General features: G+C 40.6%; 1 protein-coding gene across 2 annotated transcripts in view; it reads left to right on the forward strand.

The window, feature by feature from the left end:
* The first annotated feature begins 1,419 nt into the window (after positions 1 to 1,419).
* Positions 1,420 to 17,584, forward strand: part of MMEL1 (membrane metalloendopeptidase like 1) — a 64,643-nt gene continuing 48,478 nt past the window's right edge. For both annotated transcript variants that reach the window (XM_051988750.1, XM_051988751.1), the window contains exons 1-2: positions 1,420 to 1,667; positions 7,707 to 7,870. In XM_051988750.1, the coding sequence (XP_051844710.1) occupies positions 1,663 to 1,667; positions 7,707 to 7,870 (169 nt within the window). In that variant the 5' untranslated portion in view covers positions 1,420 to 1,662. The remainder of the gene's footprint in view (positions 1,668 to 7,706; positions 7,871 to 17,584) is intronic.

A 17,584-nucleotide genomic window follows, 5' to 3' on the forward strand; every position in this document is an offset into this window, starting at 1 on the left:
TTAAATGCATAAAATAAGGGAAGAGAGAAGAGAAGGGAAGGGAGAAGAGAGAAAATAGAAAGGAAGAGGGAAAGACAGAGAAGAGAAGAAAATATCAGACAAACATCTGAAGGGCTGCTGTGAAGAATAGGGTTAGAATAAGAAGTTTCAAGGAAAAAGATTTCAGCTCAGTAGAAGGAAAAGTTGTCTAGTAATCAACAACATCCACCCAAGAGCAGAACAGGCTGCCCTGTGAAGTAATGAGCTCTCAGTCCCGGAGGCTTTCTGAACCAGATTGAGTAAACCAACCTGTCTCTCCAGGGAGGCCCACAAAGAATAGAAGAGTGGATTAGATGTCTTCTGAGATCTCTCCAGCCCTAAGATTACATGATTTCTTGACTAAAAATCCAGATTAGTGCAATTCAGGAGCTGAGGGCATCTATTTGCCACTAGCTTATAATAGTGGGGATGATGATGATGATGATGATGATGATGATGATAATGATGATGATGATTTATATAGCACTTTAAGTTTGCAAAGCACTTTGCACATATCTCATTTGATTCTCACAATAACTCTGAAGGGAAATGCTATTATTATCCCAATTCTGAAGATGAGGAAATAGAGACAGGCAGAGGTTAAGCTATGTGTCTTGGATCACACAGCTAATAAATGTGAAGCAAGATTTGCATTCAGGTCTTTCTGTCCTTAGAGGTGGTACTGTGGATAAAAATTGGGGTTTACTGGCATGGCTGGCAAGTTACTTAATCTCAGTATGCCTCAGTTTCCCATCTGTAAAATGGAAGGTCCATTGATATAAACATTATAAAGTGCTTAATACCATGCCTGGTACACAGTTGGTAACATGCAAATATTCATAATAATAATAGTTATGATTATTTCTGATTTCAGGCCCATCACTCTATCCATAGTGCCATAGCTTCCATTAGTTAATTGCCGATGCCTTTATAATGCTTCAAAAACTTCAGTGCATTTGACCTTTAAAGCAACCTGCTGACAGAATAGATAGTTATTTCTATTCTATTAATGATCACCATAATATCATCAATAGATGGAAGACCATTTCATCCAATTCCCTTCATCTGAAAGATAAAGAAAGAAGGATTCAGGGCTGTGTCCTTGGTCACTTTGTGAGTGTCTGAGGTAAGATTCAAACTCAGGTCTTCCTGAATACAAATCCAAATTCTCTCTATTGTGTTTCATGACTCACAGGACTTAAAAGTGAAGAGAACCTTAGAGAATATTTAGTCCAGCCCCTCAAGAGATGCTTCCCAGGGCCAGAGAGAATCCTGGGAAGCGCAAAGCCACAGGATTGGTCCTTCTCCTCCAAACTCAGGGCTTCATGTCATGGGATTCTGAAATGGAAGTGGAATGTAAGCAGTAACAATGCCAGCCCTTGAGGATCCAGCCTGCTCGATTCTACATCCAAGCCTCCTCTTTAACCCTCCATTTCTTTTAAACCTTAAGAAATGATTTAAAGAACCCTTGTGAAGTATCATTGGATTGGATCTTCAGTTTGCTCCTCCTCAGGGATCAGGGGCACCAGTGGGAAGTCTTGAAAGCTGGTCTGCGAGACCCTCTTTCCTCCTTTGACCATCCATCTCTCTACCCCAGGCGGCTAGATCCCTTCTGACTAATTGTCCTTCTGACTAATTCTCACTATGGGGTGAGTGACTTGTTAGGAAAAAGGAGACAGGGTAAGCAATTGAAAATAAGAATTGGGAGAATTGATCAACCCAAATAAGTGCTTGCTTAATGGTAATTTTAAGGTATAAAGGATGTCAAAGGATCCTGGAAGTTGAGTTGGAAAAAATTTCAGGGGTCACCTGATCAACCATGTCATTTTATATACCAGGCCCAGGCTGAGCATACTAACATCTTGGGATGTCGCTCTACAGAAGAGCAAAAGAATGGCTGGGCTCTCTGGGACTTGCCCATGCATGACACTCACTGTTCATAGGGTTCATAGCTGAGATTTCTTAACCCCTTAAATAAGATAAACCATGGTAGAAATTGTCCAGTCATTATTTTAAATTACTTAATAAGTTTTTTCTTCTTTCAATAATTAAGGCTAGTGGTAACAAATCCCTTGAGTAGGTGAGGAGAAATATTTGAATGATCCCTGTGTGGCCCTCAACTTGCACACCATTCCACCATTGTGCACTTCAATAACTTGGGAAGAAGTTGCTCTGTATACTGAGCCTACATCTGCCACTGTGAACCTTCCATATCCTGCCCTCAAAGGGTTAATGATCTACTGTAATAATATTCAAAGAACATCTCCTACATGCAAGTTGCATTCCCCAAATAAAGTCTCATTGCAAAGGAAGTGTATGTGCAAATATGTAGAAGCATAGATATGTATATGTCTGTCCATATACATGTGTTTGTGAATGTACATATATACACATGTGTGTACATATACCTATATATGTATATATGCATATATACATACAAATATAAATATATGCACATATTAAGTTTAAAAATACCAAATAGCCACTCTAATATGTGTTGGGGGTGGGGAGGGGACAGAGCAAGGGAGCTCCTGATGAAAAACTATGAATGAAAACTGGTACCTTCTCTGTAACTTAAATAACCTTTTAGAAAGATGCCTGGATACACCAAGAGATCCATTGACTTATTTAGGAGCATACAGCCAGCATATGTCAGAAACTGGCCTTGAACAAGGATCTTTCTGGTTCTGTGGTTAGCTCTCTAACTATTAGATCACACTGTCTCTTGTGCATACAGGCATACACCTATATATACCCATACACAATTACTTTTGGTGGGAGATACTGCAAATATTTTGGAATGACTTATAGATGTATCATCCTAATAGACTGCAAATTATTGAAAAATAATGTGTACAAGTAAACAGATTTAGGTAGCGATAGCCAGCCCTAGACTTTATTTCATATTTTGACTAATCCTCCACCAAGGAACCATGGCTGACATGGACATCTTGCCATCATCTGCCCTGCTGCTGTGTACGTACCTCCTTAGCTCCCACTTTGCCTTCTACTGGTTTCTCTTTTGTGAATAGTCATCAAATTCATATTTTCATTGCTTATGACAATTTCCCTCTGTCCCCACTTAGAGCAGTGACCCTCTGGACCAAAACTTCCTTCTCTGGCCATCATTTCCCTGTTTGTGCTATCTCCTGATTTTTCAATCTTCTTGAAGTCAGAAACTGTTTCACTTTGGAATTTGCAGCCTTTATCCATAAAATGGCATTTGGCACATAATAGGTACCACGGATATGTCTTTTCATCCATTCATTCATGAAGTTTACAATCTATTTGGTAGAATATATCATGTAGATAAAACATCCCAACAATCTTAGTGCAGTTTTAAACTATTATTAAAAAATTTGAAACTTCGACAATATACAAGCATATTATATGTATGTATGTAAATATGTATGTATAAATATTTATATATGTGTCTGTATGTATGTCTATACATACATATATAGATATACAACCAACATAAATGCAACATAATTGCAGGAACCTTATAAAGAAATTATAATGACTAATAGCAAAAAATTTCAAGGTGGTACTTGAACAGAATCTTGAAGAAAAGGAGGGATTCCAAGCAGTGGAGATGTCTACCTCCTGTATTGAAGTAGTCAGGGTCACGTGGGAGCCTGTGGCATGGAAGTCACTTTGACCAGGCCAAAGAGTGCTTAAAGGTGAATCAGATTTTATTTGTATGTAGTTGTTTGTATGTTGCTCCCCCATTAGACTGTGAGCTCCTTGGGGGCATAAAATGTTTTTTGTTTAAACTCCCTGCACTTAGCGCAGTGTCTGGCACAAAGTAAGTGCCTAATAAATACTCATTGACTGGCTGACTGACCCATATCTGGAAAAATAGGTTAGAAGTAGGAAGTGTTATGTTTTAAGTGCCAAGAGGGAGACATATTGGTGTTTATTAAACAGGGGCGTGACCTGACCAGGCCTACTCTTAGGACAATCAGTTCTGTGGAAGGTAGATTGAAGAGGAGAGAAACTAGAAACAGGCAGACTAACCAAGAGGCTATTGCAGGAGACCAGTGAGAGATGGTGAGGTCCTAAATTACGTTGGTGACTTTGAATGACGAGAAAGGCAGAGATGCAGAAGATGTGACAAAAGAATGGACAAGATTTGGCAACTGCTTGGATCTATGAAGTGAGTGAGAAGCAGAAATTGTAAATGTGGGTGACTGGAAAATGGTGATTCTCTCAACAGAAACAGGAGAGTTCAAAAGAGAAGACTGTGGGAGGAAGATAATGAGTTCTATTTTGGGCGTGTTGAATTTGAGATGCCTATAGGATATCCAATTAAAATGTCCAATAAGCAGTTGGTGATGTGGGACTGGAGCCCAGAGAGAGACTAGGAGGGTATCATCTGTATAAAGATGATTACCAAACCCATGAGAGCTGGTGACATCACCAAATGAAAGAACATGGAGAGAAAAGGAGGACCAAAACAGAGCCTTGGGGAACACTTTTAGATAGGGGTGAAAATTTAGATGGTTTAGCCAGAGATACTGAGGAATGGTCAGGTAAGTGGATAATCAAGGGAAAGTGGTCATGAAAATTCAGAGGAGTGAGGAAGAGAGGAGAGTGACTAGGAGAAGATGGTCCCCATGTGAAATCATACATCTCAATAAAAGATAGATAAAATGGAGATGATTGGAGAGATAAAGGGAGATAGAGACAGAAAGACATAGATTAATAGACAGACAGATGATCTCTAAACACAGATCATGAGGTAGAAAGATGAGGATGATTAGGATAGAGGAAGAGGTGGAGCATAGACATATAAACAAATAGAAGTGTGATAAAGAAAGATAAATAGATAATAGAATTACAGATAGATGCATTGATTTAGAGATATGGGCAAGGTGGAGCAGTTAGGGGAACAGTGAATTCCAAGCATTGGGTTTGGAATCAGAAAGATTTGCCTTTATGAACTTAAATCTAGCTTCAGACACTTACTAGCTGTGTGACCCTAGGCAAGTTACTTAACCATATTTGCATCAGTTTCCTCATCTGTAAAATTATCTGGAGAAGGAAATGACAGCCCACTCCAGGAAAACCCCAAAATAAAGAGTTGAATACAACCAAATAACAAAAACAAATAACAACAACAATGAACAAAAAAAAAAAACTACAAACAAACTGACATTTACATGATCTCATTTGGTTTTCAAAACAACATCAGGCTGTTTCATCAGGCTGGCACTACAAGTATTCTTAGCTTGATTTTACAGAAATGAAAACTGAGAGAGCATGGCTCAGAAGTCTTGTCATAGAATCAAAAAAAAAAAAAAAATCTAGGCTCAAGTCTTGCTGCTTTGTATACCAACCATGTGTGAACATGGTCATCACTTCTTATCTCAGGACCTTGGCCAGCTCTCTGAAGACTTACCAGTTGTAGATCTGTGTATCTATATATTTGAAAATCAATACTAAGTCAGATTTTAATAGTCCAGATTTGAGAATACTCAGACCTTTGAGTCAGAAGACCTGGATCTGAATTCCAGATGTACCATTTAATTGCTAAATAAATCTCTTCCCCTCTCTGTGCCTCAACTTCCTCCTCTGTCCAATGATCCAGGAAGAGAAGAGTCCAAGCCTCATCTCTGACACATCTTAATCTTCACTTAATCTCTTGGTGCTCTAAAATGATAAATTACAAAAAAGGTGTCAATCTCCTTTGGGGGATGGGGAGACACGGTTTGCTCACCTGGGTGCTCCTTACATTATTGGTTCTGAAATTTTTTAGTCTCAGGATCCTTTTACAATTTTAAAATCACCGAGGACCCTCCCCCATGAGTATTTGGTTGATGTGGGCAGGCTGGTTCTGGAGGTTCCTGCATTGTATTAGACGTGTGTATTGTACATATCTATCAGTTTGTATTGTATATATCTATTTTTTTGTTTGTTTTTGTTATTCGGTTGTATCCAGCTCTTTATGATCCCATTCTGGGGTTTTCCTGGAGTGGTCTTTCATTTCCTTCTCCAGATAATTTTACAGATAAGGAAACGGATGCAAATATGGTTAAGTGACTTGCCTATTGTATTAGAAATCCAAATTTCTTATTGTAATTATAAAATAGTTTCGACTTCATAAAACCCTTGAAAGGGTCCCAGGAGCCCCCAGAGCTCGATTTGAGAACTGAGGACTGAAATTGCAGGTCTCTTCCCTAGGCCCCACTCTACTGAATACATGGGACATACAGACAACCTGGTTCCCAGGAATTGACTTTTTGTCTAGAGCATTATGGATTTAATTAAAGGGGACCTTTGAAGGCACCTGCTCCAACTCACTCATTTTCCGATGAGGAAATGAGACGCAGAGCAGTTGAGTGACTTGACCAAAGTCACACGTCGAATTAGTTGGCAGAACTGGGATTTCAACCTAGATCACTTTCCACTGCAGACTTTTCTGAGGCCGGGCACTGCTGCTGACAGTGTAGGAAAAGTCACTCCCTCCACCCCCACCCCCACCTCCCACTCCCACGCACACCCCCTTCGGATCCTCGCCCCGACTCGTTCCCGCTCCGGCCGGGGCCCTTTCAGAGCGCAGCCCAGACTCTTAGCCCGCTCGTGAGCCGGCCCCCACAGACTCCGGGCTCGCCTTTCCCCGCTGCGCTGCTCTCTCTGAGCACTCCCCTTGCCCCGCTCTGCCCCAACTCCCTCCCACCCCCGGACCTCGCACTGTGTCTTGGTCTCCCGGGAGTCTCTTGGCTGCGAACTTGGGAGCCAGACTGCCAGACAGTGGAGTGGCCGCAGCAGTCCCAGGTTCCCAGCCAGGGACCCCGGGATCCCTCCTCCCGCCCCCACCAGCAGCTCTCTCCCCCTGAACCGCCTCCCTCCCAAGGGTGCCACCGGGCAGCGACCGAGTCACCACACTCAGCCAGACACAGCAGCCGTACAAGGAGGGAAAAGTTCTGGCTGAGTGCTGTGAACCTCCCACGCCTCCCCAGAAGCCCGAGGACACGGAAGGAAACGGACCTTGCTCCATCTGCCACCTTGGAACTGGACTGGCACAGAGGGACACGGGGCACCGAGGGACACAGGGCACCGACAGAGCAGGCTTTCGAGGATGGGCATAAGCCTGGGATCCCCAGCTCCCAGAAGGGTCTACGACTCAGGGCTGCCTCTCTGCTAGGTTAGTTTTCATAAGCTGAGAATCTCTGATAGTGCAGCTGGGCTGCAGGATCTGAGTAAGGAAAAGGAGCTTAGGAAATCTATTCCACACTTATCCTGGAGCTGCTGCTTCTTACCTGGATGTACCATCCTAGGCAAGAAACTTACTTGCTCTGGTTCTGGATTTCATCTATAAAACGACCTTTCTTGCTTTGTCTATAATCATAACATTATCCACTGAAGGAGGGGAGAGCTCAGTTTCCTCTTTTGTAAAATGAAGGGATTGGATTAGAGGTCTCTATGGCCCCTTCTAACTGTAGATCGATGATTCTGTGATATGGGGATGATTTGGACTATTTTTTAACGTCATCGTGGGCACTGCCCCTCCCCTCCATTCTCAGCATTTGGGATTTGAGTTTTCTGACTGCCTGCTGTCTTGTTAGTCTACATTCTCTGCCTCCCTTTCTCAGTTTTTTTTTTTTTTGAATAGCTATCTGTCTCTTTTCTTAATTTGTCCATTTTCAATCTTCCCCTTCCCCCCTCCCCCCTTTCTTACTTAGAGTTTCCATCATGGGGAAATCTGAAAGCCAAATGGGTATTGTGGAGAATTCGACCAGATCTAGAAAGAAGACCTGGAGTGTCCTGGAGCTGGGTCTCTCAGTCCTGCTGCTTCTCATGACTTGCTCCTTGGTCACATTGGTGATCCTCTACATGGAAGTCAAGGGTAAGTGAGGAAGTTGAACTTGGTCCTTGTGTGTGTCTCCCCCCTCCACCAGCTCCAGCCCTTCTGAGAAGTTGTCTCTCCATGGTCCCTTAGAAAGACCAGCTTCTCCATGGAAAGTCTGCCCTGTTAACTTCCCCTGGAGAACTACATGCAGAGCTGGACTGGGGTGTTTTGTTTGTCAGAGTGCTTTTGCATGAGCCCCATTGCTTTATAAATACTCTAAGGCATGGAGAGGGTAGAGGATCAGCACTGAGAAATTGGGGTTTGGGTGGTATCATCAGCTGTACCGGAGTTCCAGCTATAGAGAGCTAAAAAGGTTTCCTTCTGTCGTCCCTGTCATCCTTCAGAGGTAGGATAGGGAATGTAGCTCAAAGCAGCCGAGCCACCAGGTTGGACTGGGGCTGGTTAGGAAGATTCTGGGAAACAAGCACACAAAGTGGTGATTGGGGCGGGGGCAGGAGGGGGAGGAGAGGGAGGAGAAGAACAGAGATCTTAATTGGGATGGGGATAGAGGATAGCCAGGTGAGGCTCACTGAGGGATAGCTAGCAAATACAGCCATTCAGATACTTTTCTGAAAAGTCTCTGAAACTCACCTGCTTTATGCTTTGTCACAACAATCCCAAGAAAATTATCCTTCTGAAAAACAAAGGAGTCTCTTCTCAAGGGGATTTCTTAGGGATTTTATTCCTGGGTTTTTGACTCCAATATTCCAGCTATTTAAATGCTTCTGAATTTGATGAACCACAGGACTTGTGAATAATAAACCTGATTTCTTAAAAAAAAATTATAAATCAAGTCTAATCTCCACTTCTAGCTCCTTTTTCTCAATGTAGAGTTTCCCTCTGTTTTTCCCCTCAGCATATCTTGTTAGCTTTCCCAGGTTTCCATACATTTACTGATACAGAGGTATACCAATGGAAAGAGCTCTGGATCCGAAATAAAATGAAAAAAAAACTGGATTAAAATCCCACATTCAACTAACTGTGATTCTGGACTTCTCTTCCATAAAAAAGAGATTTTAATATCACTTATTTCACAGGGTTTCTGTGTTGATCAGATGAGATGGACCACATGAAGTGCTTTGCAAACCTCAAAAAGTTTATAATCAGCTATTAGTAGTATGAAAATGGCTTCTGCCTTTCATGAGCTGTGTGACCTTAAACAAGTGTTTTAATTAGAGCTTGTGTTTAAAGTGCAAAGCATTTTACATGTACTTGATTCTCATAATAATCCCACTAGGGGATTGTTATTATTATCTCCATCTTCTAGAGGAGGGAACTGAGGCAGGAAGAAGTAAAATGACTCAATCTGGAGTTAGGAAGGTCCGAGGAAGAGCTCAAACACTTTCTAGCTGTGTGACTCTGAGCAAATTACTTCTCTGTGCCTCAGTTTCTTCATTTGAAAAATAGAAAAAATAATAGCACCTGCCTCCAGGATTATTGTGAGAATTAAATGAGGTGATATTTGTAAAGTTTTTGCTAAACTTAAAGTGCTATATTAAATCTAACTATGATGTTTAGTGTTATTATTAAAGAGACAAATAAATAGTACAATGGATAGCCTACTGAGTTTGAAATCAGGAAAATTCATCTTTTGTAAGTTCAAAAGCTGTATTTTACTAGCTATGTGACCCTGGGCAAGTCACTTGATTGTGTCTGCCTCAGTTTTCTCATCTATAAAATAAGCTGGAAAAGGAAATGGTAAACTAATCCAATTTTTTTTTGCCAAGAAAACCCCAAGTATGGGGTCACAAAGCATTGGACAGGACATAAACAACTGGACAACAAAATTATTATTAAATAATTTAATATTGGATACAAGCTCTGGGGAAGATTCAAATTCAAGTTTCCTGATTTATCTTCTTACCCATTACCTCCCTCTTTGAGTAAATTTCAGAGGCAGAATTTAAACTCAAATCTTTCTGACTCCAAATCTGGTGTTCAAGTCCCCAAGTCAAATTGCTTCTTGGCCTTTCATCTTTAAAAATGGGTGGGGGTAGAACTGGGAAGGGGAAAGCACTGCTGCTTTGGAGGAAGAATGGAGGAGTGGGTAGAAGACTACACTTGGAGTCAGGAGAAGATGAATTCAAATCCTGCTTCAGAACAAGGCAAGCCTTCAGTTTCCTAGTCTGTAAAATGAGGTAGTTGGATTCCACGGCTGAGGTTTCTTCTGTCTCTCACTCACTCTTCAGCCCTTTGCCACAAATCTCCCAGCTACGGATTAACAGCTTCCATTTTCCATCTGAACAGCAGAACCCCTAAATTACTACAAGGGCCCAGGATAGGATGTCTGAGCATTTAATATTCATAACAATCCCTGAGCAGACACCCAGAACATTTCTTATCTCTATGTCTGTTACCATGGGAGATGTCAATGCAATGTCTTACAGCTAAGGTGAGATTTCAGCTTTGAAGACAGGTACATTAAAAACGATTTATTGTAGTGGGAAAATAAAGCCTTGTTTTGGTAGGGCTGGGAAGAGGGAACAACCAAACTGGGAGCTATTGTGTTGAGGGAGCCTGCTGTCTTTCTATCTATGTTTAATAGCTTCTCATGCAGCCCTCACAAAGTACCTGGTATCAATCTCTCTGATGAACGTGTTATTAATGGTACAGCTCTGCAGTGTCAACTGGACTGAAACAGCTTCTAACCTGTGGATGGCTGGAGCCAAACAAAGCAGTCTGCAGACAGGAGAGGCAGGAATCAAACAGAAGTCTAATTTCAAAGTGAGGGAAATGGCTTGTAAGCAAGGAGAGAATTTAGATACTTATCTGGGCCCGACCTTAGTGGAAGGATCATCCTAGTGTGACTAAACCTCAATGCTTATATTAGTGGCTATGCAAGTGAGCCATAGTTCTGACAATGAGGGAAATGAGACAAGTTTGATTCTTAGCAGGACTTCACGATGGGAACATGGGTACTTTTCCAAACTTGTCCAGTGCTTGTTTGAGCTTGGAAAACCCACCTGGTGCTAGTCAAAGCAATACAATAATGATGGGATTGTGTCAGAGGTTGAAATCATCCAGAGAGTGAGCACAAAGGATTGTTATGACGCCAAGTTCAAGGCACAATTTTCTTGTTGGACCTTAGCTCTGGAAAACAGGATGTCTCCTAATATTTTGATGAGAGTTAGAAGACTTAGGTTCAAATCTCACTTTTGATGCTAACTGGGTGACAATACAGCTTGTCTTAGTTTCCTCATTTGTAAAATGAGTAAGTTGGTCTATGTGGCCTGTAAAGTTCCTTCTTGTTAGAAATCTATGCCAGTGTGATCTTGATTTCATATCTCTTGTCTGAGTTGTGCACTCAATAAGGGGCATTCTGAACAGCTGGTACGTTTTGTTTTTATTTTGGTATACTTGTGAAAGAATATTGGATTTCTTATCAGAGGACTAGACTTCAAACCCTGACACTTGCTACTTATGGGACATTGGACAAATTTCTGAGCCTTAATTTCCTCATCTAGACCTTGAAGGATGTATCTTTCAGTCTTTGGATTGAAGGGATCAGAGGGCATATGATGAGTATCTTCAAGAAGGTGAAGGGTTGTTATGTAAAAGAGTCTTAATGAAGCTTGTTCTGCTTGGCCCCAAAGGGCAGGACCAGGAAAGTCTTCTCTCCTAGAGTCCCAGGCTGCCCTTTATGAGAATCCTAGAAGTGTTTACATCATTTCTGTTCACTTGTCCCCAACAGAATGTAAGCTCCTTGAGAGCAAAGGCTACTTTTTTTATTTTGTCTTTGTATTTCTAGCATCTAGTATGGTGCCAAATAGTAGGGGCTTAGTAAATGGTAATCATGAAGATCACAGAACTTGACAGCTAGAAAGAACACTGGAAGCCATCCAACCGATACTTAACCAACCTAGAATCCATTCTACAGTGTGTGTGAGAAAAGTTCCTACAGCAAATAATTCTGAAAGAATCTATCAAGAAGCATTTCTAAAGTTCCTACTATGTGCTTGTAATGGGACACCAAGGTAGTACAGTGGGTAGAGCACCAGTCCCAAATTCAGGAAGAACCTTTTCAGATATGGCCTCATACACTTAATAACCGTGTAATCCCTCTTTGCCTCAGTTTCTCACTTATTAAATGGGGACACAGAAAAGAAAATGGCATACCACTCCAGTATTTTTGCTAAGAATATTTCATAGATTTGTTCATGGGGTCATGAAGTTAGACAAGACTGAATAACAAACGTGTCAGGCAATGTGCTGAGAGTTAGAGCCAGGTGTATCCTTAGTTACTCAACAGAAGAGTTCTGATGTTGTCCTGAATGGTACAGTGGAATGGGTACAAATGTTGGAATCAAAATGTCTAGATCAGAATCCAGGATCCTGAAATCCTGGATCCACTATTTCCTAGTGATGTGACCTTAAACCATCTCCCTCCATCTCCCATCTTGTAAAAATGGGACATTAAATTAAATGAACTTAAAGGTGTCTTCCAGCTCTGAATCTTCAATCCTTCCCTGCAGCAAGCATTTAATTTAATAGGCAATTTAATTCAGTAAGCATTTATGTATTAAGCACTTACTATGGATGAGACGAGAGATAGCATGGCATGGTGGATGGAAAACCTGCCTGGTTTCTTGATTTAATCTCCTTCCTTTGCCACATCCTGGCTCTGTCTCTGGGCTAATCACTTAACCCTTTCATAGAGAAGTTTTCTCATCTGGGAGTTTTCCTTGCCAGTGAAATCACAAGTTCAGATGTAATCCTTGTCCCAAGTTCAGGTACTATTCTAAGTACTAGAGCTACAGAAACAAAAGTGAAACAAGTTTTGGCCTGAAAGAACTTACATTCTTTAAATTCACTAACCAATCCAAAGCCTGCCTCAGTTTCCCTCACATCTCAGGAAGTATACGGCAGTTGGGTTTGTTTCTGACTTTGCCCAACTGTGGCTTAAATTAAAATGTCTTCATTTCAGAGTTGTATCTTTCTCTGTCAATAACTTTTAATGGGGCTTCGGTGTTCCCAAAGGAGATTTCTTGCTTTTTCTTCTAAGTTGGGCATGAATTGGCCTCTGCCCCTGGCTTGATAGAAGCATGTGTCTTTCTGGGAAGGTAATATCTTTTCCAATAGTATTTTATTTTTCTAAATATATGCAAAGATGATTTTCAACATTTACCTTTGCAAAACTTTGTGTTCCATATTTTTCTCCCTCTCTCTCCTCCTCGGCCTTTCCAAGACAGCAATCCAATACAGATTTAACACATACAATTCTTTCAGACATATTTTCATATTGGGAAGGTACTATCCAAGCAAAAAAGTAGAATGGCAGATAGCAAGCTTCCCCTCCCTTTGTTGTTGATATTGAGGAATAACTTTTTGTTCAGGTAGGACATAATCTAGACACTCTCTGAGAATGAAAGGAAAGGAATAAACATTCCCAGTTCTAAAGATAGTTCAATTCTATCAGGGGAGACAACATATACAGGCTTCTTTCTAGCTCTGAGGTTCAGTAATCAGCAGACCCTCATTTGGGAATAGACAGATCTGATCTGTCTGCCCATTAAGACATTTAAACAATTAAGGCCTCCAAATGGTGGGGCATTTTACTGCCTTAATACTTAGCGGCCAGAGACTTAGCTCCTGAGCCAACCTGGCAAGAGGGGGGATAGGATATTTAAGGGAAACAAGTCAGATGCTTAGGCTGGGAATGAATTCTTTTGGAATGTTGTGCTTTTGGCCGGGTCTTGGAATAAGTCACGGGCCAAGCATAAGCTTTCTGGGATATAGTGCCATCACTGCTGTTGGTATTGCCAAGCTAGTGGTAAAGTACTTGCCATCCAGTCAGCAAGACCTTCTTGTTTCCCTTCATTGTCTATAGAGCACCAACCCAAAGAATGAGTAGGGATATTAGGAATAGAATTTTCAAGATCCCTTGCCTGCTGGCTAAACAGCCTGCTTGAAACATTGTTGAAATGATTCCTTTCCAGGTAGAGGTTTTCTAGATTTCCTAAGTGGTTCCTTCTACCTTTAGAATTTTACGGTTCTGTGATTCAAATATTCCCACAGTCTGAAGATAGATAAAAGTTTCTCCTAATAATGTGGTTGGATAAAGAACTAGCCTTGAAGTCAGGAAGATCAGGATAGGTTTTTCATAATAGGTGATCCTTGAGCTGAGCTTTGAGTTGCAAGAATGAAGGGTTCCGAGTTGAAATTCCACAAGTGAGAAGTGAAAAAGGAGAGAATTTCTGGCAGAAGGCACAGACTTTTGCAAACACTTAGAGGTAGTAGATGGAAAATTTTATACAGAAAATAGCAAGTAGAGTAGTTTGGTAGGAACATGATGTGCTTGAACGGGAGTAATGTGTAATTATCCTGGAAAGTGAGAAAGAAACTAAGTTAAAGGAGTTTGTTTTTATTCTAAAGACAATAGGGAGTTACTGAAGTTTCTTGAGCAATGGAATGCTATGCTAAAACCTGAATTTTAAGCATATCCAGTTGGCAGCTATGCGGAAGATGAATTAGAAAGGGGAGAGAAACCAGGAACAGAAACCAATAAGGAGGTTCTTGCAATAATCCAGACCAGAGAGCATCAGGTGTTGCATCAAGTTTTTTGTGTTGGTAGTGGAGAAAAGGGGCAAGAGGTATCAATTTATCAATAGATAAGCAAATATTTATTAAACACCTATTGTATCCCTGGTTCTGTGCTAGGCACAGGAAGGGTTAATACCACAAATGAAACAGCTCCTGCCCTCTAGGAGTTTCCATTCCTTCAGTGGAGACAACATGTGTGTAAATACGTATATAGTAATCATAATTTCAAGAGCAATTCTACCCCATTAAGGCACTAAATAAGGATCTTAAGAAGTTTTTGTTCAGGGCTTACCATGCAGTATGCTGGATGCTGAGGAGATGGAAAGAAAAGTGAAATAAATAGATCCTGTTCTTTGGGAGCTTACATTGTCTAGGGTAAAATAAGTGGTGTCACATGCATGTTTATGTATGTGTGTATATACATAAACATACACTTACACATATATGTACATGCATGTACATTCCCAGCCTCCTGGGGCAAGTGTAAAGATGATTTGGGGTCAGAAAAAATTTGTTTAAGGGTCTAGGGATTGTAAAGAGATTCAAGTCAAATCAATCCAGAGAGCTCACCCCTCTGGATCTTTTTAGTAATTGGACATCACAGTTCCCCAAAGCCTGAGAACAGCTGAATTGGCTGAGATAAGGGTGCTGTCTCCTGGGAACTGTCATGAAAACCAAGAGCAGGGGCAGGCCAGCAAAAATTTTTAGACCAGGGAAATCATGGTGAGAAATAAAATGCCTGTCAGCTAAGACAGGGAGCCTTCAACTGTCAGCTAATGGATCAGAGCCATCCCTTCTTGAAGAACATCAGAACTTAGTCTTATGAGAGATCTTAGAGATTATTCAGGCCATCCTGAATGTGAATTCATTACCTGCCATATCTCTAGCAAGTGATCATTCAGCTTGTGCTTGAAGACCTCTACCAGAGGGAAATCCACTACCTCAAGGCAACCCATTCCACTCTGCAGAATGGAAAGAAGACATGAGGGGACGGCAAGAGAATCATATGCCCATAGATCTTGAGTTGGAATGGTCCTTCAAGGTTATCTTGACCCATCTTATTTTACCGTGATAGGAACTGGAGCCTAAAGGTAGTATTTCTGGGTCAAAGGGCATGTCCAGTTAAGTGACAGTCATATGTATTTCAGGTAATATTTGATTTATAAAAGTTTTGTTTAGTGTGATTCAGTGGAAACATTGCTAAACTTAGATTCATGAAATTTGAGCACAAATCTTAGCTCTGTCACTAACTTCTTATGTAGACAAGGTACTTTGGCTCTCTAAGACCTCAAGTTTCTTTGTTGCTCCATAGACCAAAAGACTTTAATGCTTTTTCTGGTCCTAGGTAGTCATGATCTAATAATCTTAATTCCATAGAAATTTCCACAAAGTGTTTCAGAGAAAAGAGGGGTGATGGTAGCTGGGAAAGCAATGAGCATTTATTAAGTACCTATTTTGTGCTAGCTCTGTGCTATGAACTTTTACTAATATTATCTCATTTGATCTTAACAACCCTGGGAGGTAGGTGTTGCTATTATCTCCATTTTATAGATAGGGAAAGCTGAGACAGGCAGAGGTGAAGAATATTGACCAGGATCCCAGAATTAGAAAATGTCTGAGATGGCATTAGAATTCAGATTTTATTGATTCCAGGCAAGATGCTCTATCTACTGCATAACCTAGCTGCCTTAGCCAGGTAGCATGAATACTCTGTTTGAGAACCTAGGAACTTTTTTCCCCACTGGTATACTATTCTTGTACTCTATTGGTTACGTACAGCTGAAGATAGGCAGTCAGATAAGTTGCAGTATTCAATATGTAATGTCACTCTTATTCACACTGAAGCCAAATAGAACTATTGTTGAATCTTTAGATGGGACATCATGCTCTCCAGTCTTTTCTCAGACTCTTCCCTAGTTCTGGAAGGCCCTCCCTACCTCTACCTTTTCACCTTTTGACTTCCAAGTCATCCTTTAAAGATCAACTGAAATGGCACATCCACCAGGGACCCTTCCTTGATGCACCAATGAATAACAATTTTCATTCTAAGACGTGGTATGACATTTTAAAATCACTTATCACATACCTATCTTGCAATGATACATTTCTAATCATTTGTGCTTGAGATTCATAGATGAAATAACATATAATTATGCTTTACAAATCTGAAGCACTCCATAAATGCCAGCTATTATCAATTAATTAAACAAAAGTGGATTAAACACCTACGTGATGGACCAGATACTGTGCCAAACACTAAAGATATAGAGACACAAAAGAAACAACATTCTCAGCCCTAACGATAGTTCAGTTCTATCAGGGAAACAACATATACAGGCTTATGTCCCAGACAAGAGAATTGTCAAGGATTGCTCCCTTATACAAGTTTATGAAAAAAAAATCCAAGAAAAACTAAAAGTAATGTTTTGCAATGGGAGGGGAGAATGAAAGGAAAGGAGTAAACATTTCCAGCTCTAAAGATAGTTCAATTCTATCAGGGGAGACAACATATGTTGTCTTATGTCCCAGCAAGTGAATTGTCAAGGATTGCTCCCTTATATAAGTTTATGAAAAAATATCCAAGAAAAACTAAGAGTAATGTTTTGGAATGGGAGGAGAGTGGCAGGGAAGAAGTAACTGGAGAGACAGTCAGGCAAGGCATTATATAACTTCAATCATAAATATGAGACCAAAAGTTTATAAGGCAACATATCCTAAACCCCACTTCACTGCCACCTCCAGATCTCAAAATAATTTTAGTCCTAAGAGATGAAAATGTATACAAAGCCATTGTAAGGAAACCAGCCCTGCCTAGCACTGCAGGATAATTCTTAGGGGCTCAGAATGGTAGAAATAGCAAAATTGGATCTCCAGGAAAACAGAAGAATGGAGAATCCTTTATAGATTCCTAATATCAGGTTAAAAAAAAGATACTTTCTCCTCTTCCTTTGAATCCATCAATAATGAATAAACTAGAAAGAATCAACACAGTAGTTTAAAAAATCCCTTGAGATTCAGGGGTGACATTTAAGGAATCCTTAGTCCCTCTAAGGATGTCTGTATACTTCTCCTTCCTCCAGAAGAAGAGGCCCAAGTATGGACAGATTGCATTTTCTGTTAACTTCAGTCTCAACCAGAATCACTTTCAATGAAACACTGCTTTCAATTTGT

The sequence above is a fragment of the Antechinus flavipes genome, chromosome 3 (assembly GCF_016432865.1).
Source record: "Antechinus flavipes isolate AdamAnt ecotype Samford, QLD, Australia chromosome 3, AdamAnt_v2, whole genome shotgun sequence".
NCBI lineage: Eukaryota > Metazoa > Chordata > Mammalia > Dasyuromorphia > Dasyuridae > Antechinus > Antechinus flavipes.